We start from the raw sequence: 22,530 nt of genomic DNA, 5'->3' as shown, positions 1-22,530 counted from the left end.
TAAAGCGTAGCGTTTTAAACGTACACGATGTATTTTGTGGTGGGAAACCGAAAATTAGCGATCGAGAGGGATTTCAGAAGCGTTAGAAATAATGTTTGTGTCAGTGCTAAGTCAGTAGCAAAAGGAAAGTCAGATAATGCTCTGATGAAAGGAATTGAAGGATGGAAAACGGAACGTTCAAAATGCCAAATCTTACAATTGTGAGGAGAATCGAATAACAGTGTTCAGGAGTTGGACAGAAATAGGGAAACAACGCGATTAATGCATGCTTTAACGCAAATGTTGGTGTTTGTCAAGCCTGCAGGTTGCGCTGATGTATTTCACCACGAACGACGCCTGTCCAACGTCCTCAGTACGTCGCAAGCGTCAGTCGCTGTCAGAATAGTGTTCTATGTAAACTCATGCTCATAAATTAAGGACAATTACAGAGTGTGGTGCCACACAACGTGGCACTGCACAAAACTGGCACTAAGAGCACAGGCACATAGGGAACACGTACGACACAGATCTGTAAGTCCACGGTACTGGTAATAAGTTTAGAAAACTTTCCCGAAACACATGTGCTACAAAACGCCACTGTTTCCTGCGAATGTACCCCTACATCAATATGGGATATGATCACCAAGCACACGAACACCGGCCGCAAAACGGGTTGGCATACTCTAGATACGGTGGTTGAGCAGCTGCTGGGGTACAGCCTCCCATTCTTGCACCAGTGCCTGTCGGAGCTCCTAAAGTGTCCTAGGGGTTTGAAAGACGTTCAGCGATACATCGACCGAGAGCATCCCAGACGTGCTCAATGTGGTTTTGGTCGGGAGAACAGGCAGACCACTCCATTCGCCTGATATCTTTTGTTTCAAGGTACTCTTCCACGATGGAAGCTTGATGGGGCCGTGTGCCATCATCCATCAGGAGGAAGGTAGGACCCACTGCACCACTGAGAAGGTGTACATACTGGTGCAAAATGACGTCCCGATACACCTGACCTGTTACAGTTCCCCTGTCAAAGACATGCAGGGGTGTACGTGCACCAATCATAATCCCACCCCTCACCATCAAACCACGACCTCCATACAGGTCCCTTTCAAGGACATTGAGGGGTAGGTGTCTGATTCCTGGTTCACGCCTGATGAAACCGCGTCCAGAATCACTGTTCAGACTATAACTGGACTTGTCCATTACCGTAACCTGGGACCACTGTTCCAATGATCATATACTGTGTTCTAGACATCAGGCTCTACGGGCTCTCCTGTGACCAGGGGTCAGTGGGATGCACCTTGCAGGTCTCCGGGCGAATAAACCATACCTGTTCAGTTGTCTCTAGACTGTGTGTCTGTAGACAACTGTTCCAGCGACTGCGGTAAGGTCCCGAACAAGGCTACCTGCAGTACTCCGTGGCCGTCTACGGGCACTGATGGTGAGATATCGGTCTTCTTGTGGTGTTGTACACTGCGGACGTCCCGTACTGTAGCGCCTGGAAGCGTTTCCTGTCTGCTGGAATCGTTGCATTAATCGTGAGATTACACTTTGTGGCACACGGAGGGCCCGTGCTACGACCCACTGTGTTTCACCGGCCTTCAGTCACCCTATTATTCTACCCCTCATAACGTCATCAATAAGTGTTCTTTGGGCGATTTTCAATACACAGTCACCATTAGCACGTCTGAAAACGTCTGCACACTTACTCGCTGCACCGTACTCTGACATGCACCAACACACCTGGGCGTATGTGGACTGCTGCCAGCACCACCGTGCGGCGACTGCAGGTCAAATGTACGACATGGTCATGCCCCGAGGTGATTTAAGCCTGAAAACCGCCCCCCAGAGCGTTGTTTCTCCATGTACCAGCATTATCCTTAATTATGAGTATGAGTGTAATTGTGAGTGCATTAACAGCATCGGAGCTAATTCTAAAATGGGCTAATTGTTGGTACTCGTATGGTGAGTGGCTTCGATATCCAATGTAGTCGAAGTGTATGGTGTTTCAAGAGCCACTGTATCTAACATTTATAATGCATACAGGGAAAGTAGAAAAATGTTATGCTCTAAGTCACAAGCCGGATGAAAGTGTGAATTGAATGATCGTGACGGACCTTGACTGAAGAGGACTGTGCCGAAAAATAAGAAAACAGCACCTGCAGACGTCATTGCAAAACTGAATGTCTCCCTCGTGAACACTGTCAGCATCAACAAAACACGAGAGGGGCCCCTTGAACAGGGAATTCCTGGACAACCTTGGGTTTCAAACACTCTTAATACTGATGCAAATGTCTGTAATAGCAAAACATGATGCTGGAGCCATAAAACCTGGACTATGGAACAATGGAAGAAAGTCAGTTGAGACTTTTAGCAGAAATAAAGGTCTTACAACTTCAACCCGAAGTCTCTTTTACGTTGATGTCACAAATACTTTGAAATCCTTGCCCTGCAGAGCTGCTACCATAATGGCTCAGATGGCATGTTGTTTGCCTACCCTCTTGGCGGCAAGCGACGCTGTTCAGCGGAGCCTAGCGCTGTATGCTAAGGGATGTGGACGTGGGTTGCTACCTGTAGGTGAAATGTGCTTATTATGACGCACCCTACAAACCTTCTCATTTTCTAAATTAATTTCATATATACCTAGTGGACCACCACGCCGTCCTCTGTTGACGTTAGTTTCTCCCGGATGCCCGAGTCGCCGAAAGGTTTGCCTTCGCAGATCGGTAAAGGGGACTCCACACCAACATAGAGGAGACCGTGCTCACCGTTAGACCAGCACTTCAAAACAAACACTTTGCACCCATGACTGGTTATATAGCTCGTCGCTAGAAAAATTGCTTGCTGTAGGTCTGGAAAGGTGTCTGTGTAGAAGAATCATTGTCCCTGAGTAAAGCAAGAGCCAAATCATATTACTTATCTGTTTCAAGGCGTATCAACATATGAAAATTAGTTTATTAATAACAGATAATGCGACAATTTGTGTTTCGCAATTGGCAAAATGTTATATCGTCGAATACAATAATGAACCATGAACATGATGAATATCGTGAATGATGTTCCTTTAAACTTGTTATAGGCTAGCAGACCTTTATAACTGCATTATTCATAACACAGGTATTAAAATGTATGTCTGCCTTGTCGGATGTGTCGATCTAAACGCTTATCGATATTAGCATGGACACATCTTACCATTTCTGCAGATACTGAAACACAGGCGTGACGTGTTCGTTCTTTTAACACATCTGAATTTTCCGGTTCCGTTTTGTAGTCTCTGGCTTTCATATAACCATATAAGAAAAAAAAAAACCAAGGGCGATAAATCAGGCAACCTCGCTGCCCACGGAATTCAACCACCACGACCTATCCACTGTTCGGGGTACACTTTCTTAAGATATTCCCTAACCCCTCTACAGAAATGAGGTGTTGCACCATCGCGTTGAAACCAGCACCTCACAGCTAACTGAATTTGGGTGTCTTCCAGCAGATGCTCATGATTCAACTCAATCTGTAGGAATTGGAAATACAACCGACCAGTTAGTCTGGGAGCCAAATAAACTCGTCCTGTGATGTGGTGTCCTATAACGCTCCGTCATGCGTCTGAGAGCCAAATAAACTCGTCCAGTGATGTGGTCTCCTATAATACCGCGTCATGAGTTAACACCACGGTGTGCTTACATCTGATGTAACTAGTCATTATTGGCAGGAGCTCAGTGATGTAGATTGTGTCTATTGGTAGTGGCGTCATCGGCGAAACAGCATTCATTTTCCCATAAAAACTGACAGATGAAATCCGGATTTACGTCTACTTTATTCACGAGACGTCTGCAGAACGATGCCCGATTGCGGAAATTGTTTCCATATAGCTGTTGTGTCGGTGCAGCTTAAAGAGATGCCACTTTCATTCCTCCAGGATCCTTTGTACCGGGGACCTCGATACCCTCAGGTCCTCTGTAGTTCTTCTTTGTCCTGATTACGATAAGAAATACACTGGTGTCCAAAATGAAAGCAACAAACCACTATTTCCCCGCCCTGTGTCTAATTCACGATATAATCATACCAAGCGTCAACGAGATACCCGTACGAACGTGTTCTGCACAGAAGATGCCACTCTGGTGAACAGAAACGATGCCAACGATTAATTCAGGGCAGCTATAAAACAAGGTAGTGTTTGCCGGGTAGCCCCACATCCACGATCACTGCGTACACAGTCACTGATGGTGCAGTATGGCACAGAGAAGATGCATACCAGACTCTCTGGGTAAATGAAATGTCGTGTGACGAGGGCCTCCCGTCGGGTAGGCCGTTCCCCTGGTGCAAGTCTATCGATTTGACGCCACTTCGGCGACTTGCGCGTCGATGGGGATGAAATGATGATGATTAGGACAATACAACACCCAGTCCCTGAGCGGAGAAAATCTCCGGCCCAGCCGCGAATCGAACCCGGGCCCTTTGGATTGACAGTCTGTCGCGCTGACCACTCAGCTACCGGAGGCTATAGAAAAGAAGGAAGCAGCAGAGTCGCAAACTGATATGGGCCGATGGCTTAATATGAATCGTTCTGTTGTTTCTCGGAGGTGGCGACGGTTTATAGAGACCGAAACTGCATCCCGAAGATCAAGGCAGGGCCAACCACGTGTTACTTTAGAAGAGAAGACCGTTATTTGGCTGTAAGAGCATGACCGTACTGCCTTAGTACGGCATGTGAGCTCGCAGCATCCACTGGACGGGTTGTATCGAGATAAACGGTGTGGCGAAGGCTGTGGCAGAGTGGTCTTTACTGTGGGACAGATGCGTCTTCACAGAAGGGAACGCCTAAGGTGGAGTCATCAACATGCCACCAGAACGGTCGAACTGTGGACCAATGTTATTGATGTTTGGTTTGTGGGGCGCTCAACTGCGCGGTCATCAGCGCCCGTAGAAAGTCCCAATTTTTACACAGTCTAATCTAGCCACTTTCACGAATGATGATGAAATGATGTAGACAACACAAACACCCAGTTCTCGGGCAGAGAAAATCCTGAAGCCGGACTGGAATCGATCGCAGGACCCCGTGATCCAGAGGCAGGAACGGTAGCCACTAGACTACGAGCTGCGGACGTGGGCCAATGTTGTTTTCACAGATGAGTCCCGATTTAGTATGGAGGTTGATTCTCGATGAATTCGCATTTGGAGGGAACGTGGGACACGATTTCGGAACCCAGACATTGTATGAAGAGACAGATATGAAGAAGGATCCCTGACAGTGTGGACAGGTATTATGTTTACCACTCGAACCCATCTTAATGAAACTGTACGGGGGAATCGGCAAGGCTTAGCTGCTGTCAGGTATCAGAGAGCTGTTGGGACCTCTTTGCGATTGTTGCGAGTTGCTGTCGGCCCAGACGTCGTACTGATGAACGATAATGCTCGACCTCATAGAGCACGGGGTTGTTGATATTTTTCTGGAAACTGAAGATATTGCCCACATCACGTGGCCTGTTGGGTCACCCGATTTGAATCCCATAGATCATATCTGTGATATAATAGGGAGAGGACTTGCATCACATCAGCATCCACCAATCCCTCTGCAAGACTGCGAGCAGCTCTGCAGGAAGAATTGGCGTTATTGCCTCAACATGAGACTGATGACATCATCCACAGCGTGTCCCGTTGTTGACAGGCCTGTATCATTGCCAGAGGTGGTCACACCCCACAATGAGCAGCTTAATCAGTTGTCGGAATGTGTGTGCAAATCAGTTAGGAAAGAAAAAAAGAAGAATATGTTTGTCTGCCGTTATGCTTATTGCAGATGTTTACGTTCTGTATTGTTTAAGTTGTTTCTGCTTTACTATCACCCGCTAACACTCTTTTGCGGCTAAACAAGCGAAACCTTGCAAAATTTCCGTTTGTTGCTTTAATTTTGGACACTAGTGTACTTATTACTGGGCGACATATAATGACTTTCATAATATGAATGATACTGGCCATAATAATGTTATTGTTTTTGTAGGCACATGAAGTGAGCGTATGGCATTGTTGGCTGGGAGGCCCCATTTGGGGAAGTTCGGCCGCCAAGTGCAACTCTTTTTGCAGTTGACGCCACATTGGGCGACTTGCATGCCGGTGATGAGGATAATATGATGATGAGGACAACACAAGACCCAGTCGACGAGCGGAGAAAATCTCCAACCTGGCCCGGAACAGAACCCGGGCCCGCTGCACGGGAGGCAAGAACGTTACTATCCAGCTAAGCAGGCGGACATTATAGGCACAAATAATACTGCAACCGAAATGCAACAGCACGATTAACACATTGTACGTACGAGTTATTTTCATTTGAGCTACTTTTATCATGCGTGGGATGTACTCCAAAATACTCAATAACGTTCTGGGCAACATCGGCTGCGTCGCGGATTGGTCTTCCTCGAGTTGAAATCTCCCTCGCTTATTAAACGCATCTCGGTACGTCTAAAAACAGGAGGAGAAGGAAGGCGTCACTCTGTAAAACACTGTGACTACAGCCTTCTGACCTCAGCTGCATTGCCGTGCGTCGAGATCCCATAGGTGAATTTCATATCGGTGTATTCCTCACTGGAGTACATTGATTTGTTACCTGTTTGACTGTACGACATGCCTCGAACTAGAGACAAACAGTCACGTGACCTTATCAGAGCGAAAGCAGGAGGAAAACGTACGGATGGCGGCACAGTTTGGTGGAATTTCGCTTGTACGTGCACTTCCCCTCAGGACTTCAGTGACGAGGCAACCCTTCTTGCTCTAAAGTATGCGGGGAACATAAAACTACAGAGGACGGCATGCATGCGCCACCTGCTACGCCCCCCCCCCCCTCTCTCTCTCTCTCTCTCTCTCTCTCTCTCTCTCTCTGTGTGTGTGTGTTTGTGTTTGTGTTTGTGTGTGTGTGTGTGTGTGTGTGTTTTCAATTTATTTGAAAATATTGAAATATCTTGAAGACTACAGCATGGGTCCAAACAATTTGTAGCTAAGGTTCGTTCGCCTCTGAGAGGGATATCCATTGTTACCAAACTCGGAATGCCCTCCACACACCATGTGTGGGGTCGTGGAGCTCAACTTTGAAATCCTAAATAAGAACCTCCATTTCTTATACAGAATCGGATTCTATGGAAAAAATGCATAAATTTTTTTTAAACATTTCTTAGTTTCGTGACGGATGCCGCTGTATTCGGAAAAATCAAAACAGATAGAGGATCATATGTACCAAAATGGTATCCAATTATCCTTGGATTATCACTCCACTTCCACGTTGTGAAGGTAGGACAGGTAATTATTTCATAACTTTTGATGGAAAACCCCGTTCTGAACATTGTATTTCTCGGACAAAACATAAATGTTACTGCTCTACGGGCCACTGTGGCCATGGACCGAACTACGACTTCTCATTTTAAGCTGTGCAGTACCATTGAACGTAATGAAATAACTGCCTGTCCTACCCTTGCACCGTGGAGGTGGTGGGGTTACTTCAAGTATCATTGGATAGCTTTTCGAAACATTCGATTTTCTATTCCTTCTGACTTTTCCGATTACAGCACATCTGTCGCGTAGCAAAGAAAAATTTTTCAGACAATACTAATGCAATTTTTCCGTAGAATCTGAACCTGCAATAATAAATGGGGGTTCCCATTTAAGATTTCAACGTTTCCTCCCGCCCGCACACACGCGGTGGGGTGGGGGATTGAATTTGGTATCAGTGGATGTCCCCCTACGAGACGAACAAAAATATAAATGTTTTGGGTTCCATGTGTTGTTTCCGAGATATTTCAATGTCTTCAGATAAGTCGAACAGCCTGTATATGTTGGTTTCAGGCATAAGTCACTGGCACTCAAAGGGTTGAGAAGAGCTGAACATTTTCATGGTTTGAGACGTCACAGTCGAAAATTCAGTTACTTAAGAAATGAGTAAAGAAGTGAGGTCACGGCACATACCAGTGAGTAAACCGACCAGTGACGATAAGTTTGTCTCAGAGCGACCCACCAATTAGCGTCAGATATGGGGTTCAGCAGTTTGGGAGGCAGTCAGAGCAGAGAAACAGCTAGGCGCGTCAGCGTTACTGCAGGCCACCTGCTGTGGGCCGGATCATCCTGGCCGACTTCCGGAGCGGCCGAAGTTGGCAGCGAGTAGACCGTTGGCAGGGCGCGTTAGCTCGTGGCGGCCAATCAGCGGCGCCGGCAGCCGGCTCGGCTCTCTCATTAAGCGGCCCGCGTGGCTAATTGGGGACTTGGGCCGGCTCCCTACTCGCAAAATGACCTCAAGGGGATAAGGCAGGCGCCGGGAGCGCGCCAGTTACGCGCGCTCAAACACCGCCGGCACTCCGACTCGAGACGCTGTAACAGAAAATTTTCCGCTACCTCACTCTCAGAACTTTCCGAAGATAAAGTAAAACGACCGTACTCGATTACTGCATCAGTGGCTGCCGCAGCCAGACATTGTTTATCGTTTGCTCCGCTCGTATGCGGGCACGGAACTCGCTGGTTTGCGCTACCTGTCGAAAGATGTTTCTTCCCTGTTAACGTGTAACTTGCTCGCAGTGATAAATACACACGTAATTAATATCGAGACACTTAATCGTAAATCTGCAGTTACTGTGAATACGCCCTAACGAGATAATGTCAATCCAGTCATGTAGACCATCCGCAGAAATATGAAATTGCAGTGCATAGGTTGTTCACAAGTACGGTGCGATGTTGCTTCGCACTCCAGCGACTTCAGCTGTTACTATATACCGGGTGATCAAATAGTCAGTATAAATTTGAAAACTTAATAAACCATGGAATAATGTAGATACAGAGGTAAAAATTGACACACATGCTTGGAATGACAAGGCGTCTTATTTGAACCAGCCCTTATTGCTAGACGCGTGAAAGATCTCTTGCGCGCGTCGTTTGGTGATGATAGTGTGCTCAGCCGCCACTTTCGCCATGCTTGGCCTCCCAGGTCCCCAGACCACAGTCCGTGCGGTTATTGGCTTTGGGGTTACCTGAAGTCGCAAGTGTATCGTGTTCGACCAGAATCTCTAGGGATGCTGAAAAATACACACATCCGACGCCAATGCCTCACCATAACTCCAGACATGCTTTACAGTGCTGTTCAAAACATTATTCCTCGACTACAGCTATTGTCGAGGAATGATGGTGAACATATTCAGCATTCCCTGTAAAGAACATCATCTTTGCTTTGTCCAACTTTGTTATGGTAAAATTGCCGGCCGCGGCGGTCTAGCGGTTCTAGGCGCTCAGTCCGGAACCGCGCGACTGCTACTGTCGCAGGTTCGAATCCTGCCTTGGGCATGGATGTGCATGATGTCCTTAGGTTAGTTAGGTTTATGTAGTTCTAAGTTCTAGGGGACTGATGACCACAGATGTTAAGTCCCATAGTGGTCAGAGCCATTTGAACCATTTTTTGTTATGGTAATTATTGCTATTCTGATCATATGAAGCGCCATCTGTCGGACATTTCTTGAACTTTTGTATTTTTTTTTTTGTTCTAATAAAAGCCCATGTCATTCCAAGTATGTGTGTCAATTTGTACCTCTCTATCTACATTATTCTGAGATTTATTCATTTTTCAAATCTATACTGACTTTTTGATCACCCGGTACATGAAACTGCAGTGTTTGTTCTTTCTGACATGTTTGCATATCCAAAGGAACATTGCATTGTACTTCTAAACAACACAGGCACTGCAGTATCGTAATTATCCGCCGATACCGGACAAGCAACTTTCAATTAAAATGACTCCCCTGTACGGGTATAAACATAATTGATATATTAGTGCAGGTTATGCTTGATGACATATGAATGTTTGAGTCTAGCCGAGAAGTGTGTTCGGATATCCTAATGGTCAGACGACCCCTCGCGATAAGCGGGAACTCCGGGTTCGACTACCCGTCTGGCACAAATGTGCATTCTCGTCATTCCATTGTATAGCTGATGGTTGTCCATATTCCCAACTGCAAATACATTTCGTGTACCTACAGGAATGGCGCAGTGGGACGATTTACATACTAAAATTTTGGGGCGAAGCAGGATGTTATGAAACAAACAGCATCACGCTGTAAAGGACATTTCCAAGCGCGTCCACTGCAGTATTAAAAAGAGAGCTCTAAAACCAGTTCATCTGGTAATAATGCCTTCAGTCACTCCCTTGATCGTGTCATATCATAGTGTCTGTGCTAAGCGTTTTGATGTGTACAAACAAGTGCGCGTTGAGTGATGTGATGTGATGTGCAGCTACAGAATGCAGACATCAGCGTTTGTTGACATTACAGTGTTAAAGATGTTTTTCCTGTGCCTTTTGTCCAGTTTTTCACGATTTTAGCGTATTTTCAGATTCTTCATTCGTGAATTTCGGAATTTAATCCCTAACCTTCTAACAATAGGAAAATAATTTGCCTAACGTCACTCAGGAAAAATGTATTCAACAATTTGTACATGATGATGAACCCACAGCGTCCGAAATGCATCCTGTGCCTTAATAAAACACGATGATTTATTATTCGCACTTCTTCTGTAAACTAAATTACCTTGACTTCGCTGGCGCTAGCCTCATCCACTCCTCTGAAAAAGTTCAAGATGGCGAACTTCGCTCAAGCGTCCTAGCTTTTGCAGTTGTTCTCTGAAGATCCTGCAGTCAAATGCAGAAGAGTCTTTTATAAATTTACATTATTTTTAACCGGATATTTCCTCTTTGTCAAGTTGCTAAGGAGCAGAGCTCAAGGGTCCTATCCCTTGTCGTACTGTCCTCCTTACCTATCCTTATCCCGACGTGATAGAAAAAAGTTGTACTTTGATTGTAAAAGGGATAACACCTCTCAGTGCATGCTACAGTGGTTACTGATGCTCAGTTGTTTATTGGGTTGTAGTTCAATGTTAATCATGGTGAAACTTAGATAAAGTGCTGTAGCTGGCCTGAGAGAAAAGCCAAATCTCCGCCCTCCAGATCTTAGTACCTCAATGAAAGCGCGCGCGGGCGGGCGCTCGTACATGTATGTGGGTGTGAGTGTAATTTGGCCCTGAGATCATAGGTTCAACGCCCAGAGTGGTATGGAACAATAAAACAAATAACTTTTTCTGAGCGATTTTCCTCAGCCATTTGCCTGTAAATATTCAAGGGGGTGGATGTTTGTCAACTGTTGTAAAACCTGCATGTGTGTCCTTAAGGTTCTGGATTAGAATCACGAAGTAATACGGAAATGTCAGCACTAAAGCTAAGGATATTTGACCCGCATCCACTGTGTTCAGCTTCTTTAGAAGAGTTGGACTGGCATTCAGTGTTAAGTTACCCAGTCCTTGTGAAACTCTTCAACTATTCGGATACCGACAGGTGACAAAATGAATGGCAGAACTCAACAGCCATGTTTTCAAGGTGGACTTGTGCTTAGAAACCTTTTGAGGTAGTGATGATCCAGAAGTAAATCCTTACAGCCTGTTGATGGTGTAAAGCGGGAACCAACTACAATTTGCTTTTAGGTTACTTTATTCAAAAAGTTCAGTAACGGGTTTCAAAATAATATAATTCATCATCAGAGGCCTTTCATTCACTCGTAGACGCATGTTACGTTGGTTTGCTGGTAAGCTGCCTGCTGTTTTACGTTGGTAAGTCAGGCCGAGGTTTCAAAATTAACATTCATAGAACACTTTCATACTTTAAGATTTGACAACTTAAACGAACCTACATTTTCAACCCACAGTTCTAAAGAAAACTATTCAGTGAGAAACCCTAAGATCTATATGAAATTATTACACATAGTAGAAAAAGGAGACTCTATGAATGTTTTCTAGAAGAAATAGAAGTACACATACACAAAAACCTCTACCTCGACCAATGAGCTAATTTAATGGGCTCATACTCCTTTCCTGAAAAAACTTCCAGAAGCACCTTCTACCTTCCAATATAAATAATTTTTTTCCTCCTGTCTGCAGATAAAGTAACATCTCTTATACTACCGCATACGTCAACAAAGTCCCCGGTTGTCATTTACTGTGTGTGTGTGTGTGTGTGTGTGTGTGTGTGTGTGTGTGTGTGAAAGGGAGAGAGAGTGAGAGAGAGTGAGAGTGAGAGTGAGAGTGAGAGAGAGTGAGAGAGAGAGAGAGAGAGAGAGAGAGAATACAAATAGAGAAATTATCTATATGAATGAGTTTAGTAGGGGAAAAACTGTTAAAAAAAAAGGTCCAGACCGGCGTTTCACGGTAACTTGCCACTCAATAACTCACCACTGACCAGTAAATCAACATAACATGTGTTTTGACGAATGCATCAAACACATCTGATGATGAATCGTATTAATTCGAGACAGGTAAAGATTATTTTGAATAAAATACATAAAACCTCTGTGGCGTGTTACTGCTACGCACCATCAACAGTCTGTATCACGAAAGAGCTATGGTCGCCAGTCATGTCTTTATTTGACAAAATTGCAATGATAAAAACGCCTTTAGTCACACTTTTTTCGTGTTTGATTAAATTACACGGTAAATTTCGGAACCAGTAGGTGCATCTCAGGTGCAAAAAGTCTAAAATGTAGTTTGCAGTTGCTATTGAGTGAGGTGAAAGTTATGTTTCCAATGTGAGAAAGTTGTATGTAAGGGTTTGTATTTCGTAAATCAAGAGCCTAAAATATGTGAGAAACGGTGGAAAAAAAACCAGGGAAAAACATACCGAACAAACAAGGAAGAACATTTTTAACGTTCTGAGGTCAGGATACATTGTTTGATTCATTCTGTCATTCAAAAGTGCTCAAGGTGCAGATTTGCTTACACATTTGAAAAACACGTCCCAGGTGTGTTTTAACGTGGTATGATGAAAGATAAAGTTTATCACGTAATGTCGGACACATGGTTAGAGTGTATGCAAAGAATAAATTTAAAAAAAAAGTCTTTAAAATCACTAAAATAACTGTGGCCAGCGAAACCTGTTCGTTCATTTAATACAGATTTACGCTTTTTGATTTTGTGGAGGTATATTTCCAATTGTCCTAACAGATTTAGGATCCTACCGTTACCTTCATTGTGTAGTATTTTCCCTTCTTTCTTAATGCAGCAATCTTGTCTTATTTTTGTGTATTAACGTGTCTCATTTATCAGTTGTTTTGGCTGTGTAGCCATTGTTTTTGGTAATATTTTCTATTGCGTGTGTTTCTGTCCTAAGGCTGATTTCTTTTGAGTCTAGTGAGTGTAAACTAAGTAGCATAGATCTAAAAGCAGCATATTTGTATTCAATGAGGTGGCATGATGAGCTGCCTATTGTTATGTATGTGTATGTGCATTGCTGGTTTAGCAACTAAAATGAAATATATAGAACTTTCTGCACGTACCACGTTTGCTTCTTTTGATGTAGCTAAACTATTTACAAATGTACTGACAGAAGACATAATAGTTAATTTTTAAAAAACTTAGTAAAGCATAAAATACCGTCCATTTCAAAAATATCACAGGTCACTGACATGTTGCAACTAACGTTGTCACATAACTTAACCTTTAATGGAAAATTTACAACTAGAAAGAGTTTCTCTCCACGGGCAGCAGTATAAGGAGTTTCCTGTCACATTTATTCCTCAATTGTCTGAAAAAAACTTCTTTGAAGAAAACAATGGGCTCAAAAGTAAAACAGTATATTACTGGAGGTATGTTGATGATGAACTGCTGCAGTACGATGGTACAAAATTGGAGGTCGAGGATCTACCTGCATCATTCATTTTATTCCACGAGAATATAAAATTCACACTAGAATATGAGGACAACAAAAACATAAATTTCCTGTATCTTAGAAATACCTGCCTCCAATAGAAACATGAGTTCAACGTACGCAGACATAACAGTTGAAAACTCATCATTCTGTCCCACTGCAAACAAATCTTCTGCCTTTTAAGTCCATGGTACGCGGAGCGCACTCACTCGCCTTAGAAGGAAATAGCTGTAAGTCAAAGTTGGGCAAAATAAAATGCGGACTATTGCCATAAACAATCCCTACACAGCCATACAGCCTCGTAATTTAGACACACTAACATCCAAAAATAAGACAAAATATCACTATACTGACAAAGATGGGAACATGTTTGCCAGCAGATTATACCTAGGCCACATGTCACAAAAAATTGCTAGCCTATTCAAACAAGCCAATGTAGCAGTTGTATTATCTAATAGTAATAAGTTAGGACGCTTAGATAAACACAGATAACTAAAACTTCAACAGAAGTGGAATGTATAAAGTATCTTTCCCCAGTTGCCCTGCCCCTATGTAGGTAAGAAAGACAGATATTGCAAAACCCATTTTAAAAAATTGGTATGTGCATTGTCAACAAGATAGAAAAGTGTTTGGCCGCACTTTACAATAAAGCCAATGGTAAGACCTTTAATCTGTTACGACTAGAAATATACTTCAGCAAAATCAAAAGGCCTAGATCTGTTTTAAATGAACAGACAGATTTCCCTAGCCATAGTATCTTTAGTAATTTTAAAGAATAATTATACGTTTATTTATTGCACCTATCAACCTTTTAATGCTCTATCTTCTAACTGCATCTCTGACACTGAATAGTAAAATAAATCGTTGTTCATATCACGTTAAACTATATCTGTAGAACGTTTTTAAAATGTGTATACGAATATGCGCCTTGCGTCACGTGAGGTTCGACGAGAGAATGAGTAAACGAACGTATGCTGTCCTCAAAAGGTTTAAAATGTTCTCCCTTGTTTGTTCGGTACGTTTTTTCCTGTTTTTCCTATGTTTCTCTCATGTTTTCCGCACTTGATTCACAAAATAAAAAGCCTAATGTCTATCCTTTTCGTAACAGAAACATGCATTTCACCTCACTCAACAGCAAATGTAAATTATGTATTAGTTACCCTAGTTGAGTTTTCAGCTTATGACATTAGTCACTTATTTCACCTCGTGTATTAATGAATAGTAGTAGAGAGCACATCAAATCGAACGATTTGGCACGGTGATAGAACAGACTCGCATGCAGGAGAACGGAGGTACAAATTGCCATCCAGATGTAGGTCTCCCATTAATTGCCTGAATCGCTTCACGCTCTTGGAGTATATCTGAATCTACGTGATTATTCTGCTATTCACAATAAAGTGCCTGGCAGAGGGTTCAATGAACGACCTTCAAACTGTCTCTCTACCGTTCCACTCTCGAACGGCACTTAAATTTTTCTGTGCGAGCCCTGATTTCTCTTACTTATCGTGATGATCATTTTTCCCTATGTAGGTGGGTGCCAACACAATGTTTTCGCAATCGGAGGAGAAACTGGTGATTGAAATTTAAAGATCCCGTGGCAACGAAAAACGCCTTTGTTTCAATGATTGCCACTTTAATTCGCGTATCATGTCTGTGACACAATCTCCCCTATTTCGCGATAATACAAAAGGAGCTGACCTTTTTTGTAATTTTTCGATGTCATCTGTCAGTCTCACCTGATGTGGATCCCACACCTCACAGAAATACTCCTGAATAGGGCGGACAAGCGTGATGTAAGCAGCCTCTTCAGTAAACCTGTTGCACCTTCTAAGTGTTTTGCCAATGAATCGCAGTCAGAGCAAAGACTGGGATTGCTAATTTGAAATGTAGATGGTTAATTTGTTTCCGAATCCTTCAACAATCAGAGCTTGTGAACACACTCTAAGGGTTGCCTCTTGCGAGTGACTGAATTTCGAACTTCATTTATTTTGCAGAGTAAAGTATTATACAGCATGTGACTTTATAATTAAAAAATATGATTGTACAGTTAACAACGACCTGATTCCATATACATGTGACTACTTACCTTCTCCTACTTAATAGCTTTCTGGTTTATGACTGGAGTTTCAACTAATAGTTTTCTTCTTTCTGTGCTTTTTCAGTTAATTTCGACCACTTCCAGATACTGAGAGCGATAGGGAAGGGCAGTTTTGGCAAGGTAAGACACTACATACAGATATTTTTCTTAAATGTATGTATATTGTGCAAAACCGTTAAAGGTTCACTTCTTGGAAACGCCGTAATTGTCTCCCGTAGCGTCGTAGAATTTTTGAAGTCCGCCTCAAATGTGAGCACAGTCTTCCCCTGCAGCAGTGCAAAAGCGTGGCGCCCCGCTGCGTCAGCCTCGGGCTCAGCCATGCTTGTAACAGCAAGGTGGGAAAAAAGGCCAGAGTTCAGAAGTTCATATGAAATGTGAGGTGGGTTAGTAACGTCACTTCGGCACCAAATTTCACCACAATTCTTCCCAATGACACCCAGGACGTTTCACGTGATGAAAAGGTCCTTTCTCTCCCTCTTGCCCATGTTTTATCTCTTTTTTCGACGCATGTACGACGGAGGCCAGAACAACGGCGTCACGCGTTAAAATGAAATGGTTTCCTTGTGATGTTGAAAAGATTTTAGACATATTGACGCTCAGAATCGTCACGTAGAGGCCTCAGAAGGAGCCGTAAAGGGGGTGAATGAAACAACGCCTTTCCTTGGGTCGTTGATTCTCATACATTTCGCTGTCGAAAAAGACATTTCGCATTGTGGTGAGCAACAGGACGACGTTCTTGTTATCCTTTGGCACTGCTGACACCCCCTGACGCTTCAACGCTTTCCCAGTGACAAAGCTGGGGAACAGCTACGTTGCTCGTGATCGCACCCCTTTGGAGTGCAGTGTGACTACGACTTTTGCTGAGGTGTACGGGGTGGAAACACTAGAGACTATCAAAAGCATTCGATGAAATGAACGTAATCCGAAGCAGGAAAGGGGGCTCTGTCTCCATCAGCCCACCTATTTCATCCCCTCCTGTGACGTGATCAAGGAGGGGTATGGTATCGACATATGTATGACTCGAACGGCAAAGAGTTTCTCTGAGACCTCCCAATTCGGCAACAGGCTCGGCGTCATCTGTCCACTTGTGTTGAGCACTTTAAAAGTGTATCTGTACAGGGACAAACTGTGACGAGAGTCCTAGGAGTCTAAAGGCACGCTACGCTGCCGCTCTTCGACTTCTGTAGGCATGCGGAATCAGAGGGGTGTTGAGCGCCTAACACTTTTATCATAGTTGGTCTCTGTACAGCTACATTTTAAAAGTGCTTACAAAGCCGTGTCGCTGGCATCAAGGATATTGCTAAACTGGGGATCTTAGAGAAATCCTTTGTTGTTTTACTCACACATGTATCCTTATTGCACTCCTCTGTGATCACGTCACAGAAGGGCACGACGTAGGAGGCCTGATAGAGAATAATCACCCTTCGCTGCTTCGGTTCACATTCATACTTCGCCTAATGCTTTCGAATGGTCGTTAAAGGTACCATACTGAAAAAGTAGTAGACGTACTACCCTCCAAATGGGTGCGTTCATGTTCAACGTGGTTGCTGGTCCGTGATGTCCTTAGGAAAGGGCTGAATAATTCGGGGATGTCACGAGTATCAAGGGATATCAAAAACGTTGTCATTTTGCTCATTATCATGAGAACTGGCGTTTCCGAATAGTAAATGTCTAGAAATCAACGCCCAAGGAAAGAGATGGTTTCAATGATGTCCTTTATGCCAGCCATTTTCGCCTATTTGTCCTCATTCTGATCGGCGAGATGTCTGGGATGTTACCTTCTGCCATTCATGAGGAAACCAAATAATGTCAACGCAGGATGTCGCTATTCTGACCTCCATGACATCGAGTGGGAACCCCAGGGTAAGGTTGGGAAGAATTTTACTCAAATATGTTGCCAGTATGATATCATTAGCTCACCTTCAACTTCACATGAACTTCTGAGCTTTGGCCTTTTCTCTCATGTGTTGACACCTTCCTGTTTAAAGCGTCGCCCAGCCAGAGATTGATATCACAAAGTGCCAAGCTTTTACACCACTACAGAGGAAGGGTGTAGGCAATTCTTAGCCATATTTAAAACTTAGAGAGATAATTTCTGGGTTTGCAGAAAGTGACACTTTAATTGTGTTGCCCAGTTGAGATGCCATTACGTAAGTCATTGTAAGCAAAATATCTTGCTTCAAAATTTATGAAATGGGCTTTTCTGGGAAAGGGATGGCAGAAAAAAATGAACTCTTACAGCATCTATCTGAGGATCTTATGTATTGCGCCATATTTCAGCCCGTCGTGAATAAAGTTTTTTTTTTTAACTTAAATGTATTCGCTATGAGAATGTAATTCCATTGATAAAGGGCGTCGGACACCGAGTACATAGGTTATTATTTGGTGTCAGTACTATCAACCGTATGATCATTGGTCACTGCGATATTGAATTTCCGTCTGGTGGCGTTGCGGCCACGTATCATGGTGATGGAAGTGTGTGAATGGGGCATAGACGAAAGGGAATAGTTGTAATGACGACACGAGTAACGTCCACTGACATAAGTGACTTTTCCAAAGGCCGGATTGTTATAAACAGGCGCCTGGGACTATCATCTTTAAACGATACAGCTGATTAGTTGTTTGAATGCGACTGTCGTAGAACGACGGTGAAGACATGAGTTGTCGACAAGTTGTTGGATGTCCACGCCTCATCACGTTACATAGATGTGGGAATCTTGTCCACTGGTAGTGATCTCGGCCAGATCCGGTGAAGAGTTTAGTACTGGTGCAGGACCGAAGAAAAACGTTCAGCGTATTTTCTTGTCAGAATGTGAGGCTCCGTGACAGTTGAGCGCTACCAGTGTTGACCCAATGACATCGTCAGCTACGGCTTCATTGGGCACTGGACGGACGCAGACAGGTGGGTACGGTCTTATGCCGTGGGAGACACTCAAGTGGGCTTCCATGCAGCCTGTGGTAATGGCAGTGACAGCTGTGGACTACGTGAACACTGCGGATGATCTGCATCCGTTCATGCTCCGACTGTGTTGGCATTTGGGGGGGGGGGGGGTGGACGTTGAAAACAGAGGCCTAGTCGTTTCACAGTCCTTGAATCACTTTTCTGTAATGCTCACTAGAGCACTAATCGAACAGCGGATAACTTCGCCGTTTCCGAGTTGCTCGTTTCCACGCGCCGGCCCATAACAACCTGCTCTTTGTTAGAATCTCTTATCTTATGGGGTTTTCCGATTAGCGGTGTGTCTCGTTGGTAGAGTGATACCTGATTCGTCTCTGTCCCGTTTATAATCTTTCCTTATTGCGTCATGTGCCCACAGCGCCACAAAACTGCATTCTCGCGGTGAGCTCATATGTGTAGATATACGTGTTTTAGATGGAAGAGTGTTTTGGAAAGGAAGGAAATGGTATGACTGGGAGAGGAGCCGTGGCGTACATGCAAAAAAATAGAGATACCATAAAAATTGTCTGACTTCATGTTCAGGTAGAAGACTGAGATTAAATTTTCGTTGGGACAGGATGAGGAGCATGTGTAAGAGTGGATGTGCTGATGCAATCGTGACGTCGTACATGGATGAAACGCTGTGTAAGCCGCTAAGAGGAAAACAACCAGTGCGACTGGACGCCATTCCACTTGCATGAGAAAGTTCCCCAGTGTAAACAAACGATCTTGATGAAACTTGACGCGCATTTAGAGGGTCACAATAATAGAGTACGTTTTTCGTTTTTGCCCAACTTCACATTTAAAGGGTACAACACCCCACAAAGATGATTTGGCATATTAGGATCAGAGGGAACATCTTAGAAAACATCATATGTAAAACACGTGTTTCACATAAAAGTTAAAATGTGATTAACGTTCTTGAAAACTGTAAAATATACTTTTGCAATAATCTGAAATTTTGCAAAGTACCCCACCATCATTAATTAATTTAGAAATGTGTGTTGTACACAATGAGCAATTGTAATATTTTAAACATGCCCAATTAAAATATCTAACCGTTAACTATTAATCTGATTATTTATTTAACCTTGTTTTGTGTGATGTTTTAAATTGTTATCTTACGATTGCTTTCATGTTTTCTTTTGGTGTTTTAGTTTACCGTTACAAATGCGCGAATAAATGTTTAAAACACAACATTTTTACATCATGCTCATATTTAAAGGTTATTATTACCGGCCGAGACAGACGCAGCAACAGGGAAGTAACCGACTCCTTGACTTTTACTTGTTCCTAACGAGGATCAAGTTGTATAATTTCATCTGTGTATAGTATGAAGGCTTTTACGAACGGTTGACATATCTTCTGGTAAACCTTCCGGGATGTAAGGTCGTAGTCCATGAAACTCTTCAGCTTCTAACGTTTCGTCCAGAGCTGCGCTGGACATCTTCAGAGGGGTGTTTCTCCTCCAGTGAGTCCTGCCGACTGACGGGTCGGACGTCCGAGAGCGACTTATATATCGTAGAAAGTGGGCGTGGCCAGAGTTACACGTCATATGCAGAGATAATCTTTGTCAGAGATAAAACTTAACTATCGATCGGAATCTCGTCACAGACATGTGATTAACGTCCTTGAAAACTGTAAAATCTTCTTTTGCAATAATCTGAAATTTTGCAAAGTACCCTAACATCATTAATTAATTTTGAAATGTGTGTTGTACACAATGTGCAGTTGTAGTATTTTAAACATGCCCAATTAAAATATGTAATTCAGCTCGCATCTGCACACAACAATCACAGTCGCTATCCATGATAAAGACCATGGGAAAGTAGAGAAGCAATAAAATATATAAACATAGGGATAATTTTAATCGGAAAGAAGAGACCATGAAACTTAGTGATATTTAGACAGTAGCTCTACAGAATTGCTAGACAGTTTTATCTGTGACGAGATTACGATCGATAGTTAAGTTTTGTCTCTGACAAAGATCATGTCTACATATCAAGTGTAGCCTTGGCCCACTTTCTACGATATATAAGTCGCTCTCAGACGTCCGACCCGTCAGTCGGAAAAACTCACTGGAGGAGAAACACCCCTCTGAAGATGTCTAGCGCAGCTCTGAACGAAACGTTAGGAGCTGAAGAGTTTCATGGGCCACGACCTTACATCCCGGAAGGTTTACCAGAAGATATATTATCTGTGTACTTCGATAATTTAGTTTCTTGAGTTTCTGCGCGTTAATTTAATATCTAATAGCCACAGTTCTCGCGTTTTCGTTTGTGTCGAAAAGTAGACCGATTTTGTGACATATTACAAGTTCCTAATCAGGAGCGAATTATTTTGTTGGGTTTTTGAGTCTCTGCATATTAATCTAATTTATAAGACACAGTTCCTTCCTTTTTCGTCAGTGTCGACAGTAGAGTTCTGCAGTGCGAGTAGATAGTCTATCTGCTAGTTCAGTTTTCCATGTTCTTTAGCATGGATAGCGACTGTCATTGTTGTGTGCGGATGCGAGCTGAATTAGTGACACTTGGATCTCAGCTCCAGGCTGTGATGGCTTCAGTTACACAGCATGAAGCTGCTGTGGATGGTCACCACTGTTGTGGGCCAGCTGTCAGGATCCAACGGACGTCCAGCATGTTAGACTCCTCCGATCGGTCCTCACCGGTGGCCAGCCCAGTTACTCCTCACACTGAGGCTGATCTCTCACCTGTTGTTTACGATGTGGATGCGAGCTGAATTAGTGACACTTGGATCTCAGCTCCAGGCTGTGATGGCTTCAGTTACACAGCATGAAGCTGCTGTGGATGGTCACCACTGTTGTGGGCCAGCTGTCAGGATCCAACGGACGTCCAGCGTGTTAGACTCCTCCGATCGGTCCTCACCGGTGGCCAGCCCAGTTACTCCTCACACTGAGGCTGATCTCTCACCTGTTGTTTACGAAGCAGGCGGCGAAAGACTTTCCAATGGTCCGCATGTAAGGCCTCCCAGTTACTCTGACAAACAGGTTCCAGGTGCTGTCTGTGGTTGACACTGTCACTCAGCCAGATGCCACCGTTTGTCCTTTTTCAGAAGAAACCTCTCGGCCTGCAAGATCCAGGCAATCAGAGTGGGTGGAATTATTGATAGTTGGGAAACGTTAGGCGCGTTATGATGCCCCTTAGGGACATGCCTGCCAAGAAAGGGAAGAAATCCGAAGTGGACTCCGTGTGAATACCGGGTGGAGTCATTCAAGATGTGGAACAGGTCCTTCTGGATGACAGTAATAACACAAGGTGCAGAAAATTGCAGGTTTCGGCTCACGTCCGTTATCAGTGATGTGTGTCACTTTGGATCGGAAGAAATTCTATCTGGTTTCGAATGGCTAACAGAAGTGATAAAGGCTGCCAGACTTGCGAGATTAAAGCAGAGGTGATCGTTTGCAGCATAGTCCACAGCACCGATTGCGGATATCTGGTACAGAAGCGAGTGGAGGGTCTGAATCAGAGGCTCAGACGGTTCTGCGACCGTGTAGTCTGCAGACTCGTCGACTTGCGCCATAGGGTGGTTAGGCTTCGGGTTCTGCTGAATAGGTCAGGAGTCCACTATACCCAGCAGGTGGTTACACTGGTAGCAGGGGCTGTGTGGCGTGGACTGGGAGGTTTTTTAGATTAGAGGGTTTCGGAAAAACACAAAAAGGGCTTCAGTCACAAAGGGTGCAGACCGAACACAGGAAGAACGTAGATACAGGAACCGTCGGTATAACAGTTGTAAATTGTCGTAGCTGTTTTGAGAAAGTACCAGAGCTCCAAGCGCTAATGGAAAGCACTGATGCTA

At 43.8% G+C, this 22,530-nt stretch overlaps 1 protein-coding gene across 2 annotated transcripts in view; it reads left to right on the top strand.

Moving 5' to 3' along the window:
• Window positions 1-22,530, top strand: part of LOC126355988 (serine/threonine-protein kinase 32B) — a 635,590-nt gene that overhangs the window by 174,664 nt on the left and 438,396 nt on the right. For both annotated transcript variants that reach the window (XM_050006606.1, XM_050006607.1), the window contains exon 2: window positions 15,841-15,896. In XM_050006606.1, the coding sequence (XP_049862563.1) occupies window positions 15,841-15,896 (56 nt within the window). The remainder of the gene's footprint in view (window positions 1-15,840; window positions 15,897-22,530) is intronic.

The sequence above is a fragment of the Schistocerca gregaria genome, chromosome 3 (assembly GCF_023897955.1).
Source record: "Schistocerca gregaria isolate iqSchGreg1 chromosome 3, iqSchGreg1.2, whole genome shotgun sequence".
In the NCBI taxonomy this organism is placed as follows: Eukaryota; Metazoa; Arthropoda; class Insecta; order Orthoptera; family Acrididae; genus Schistocerca; species Schistocerca gregaria.
This window is presented reverse-complemented; position numbering and strand designations above follow the sequence as displayed.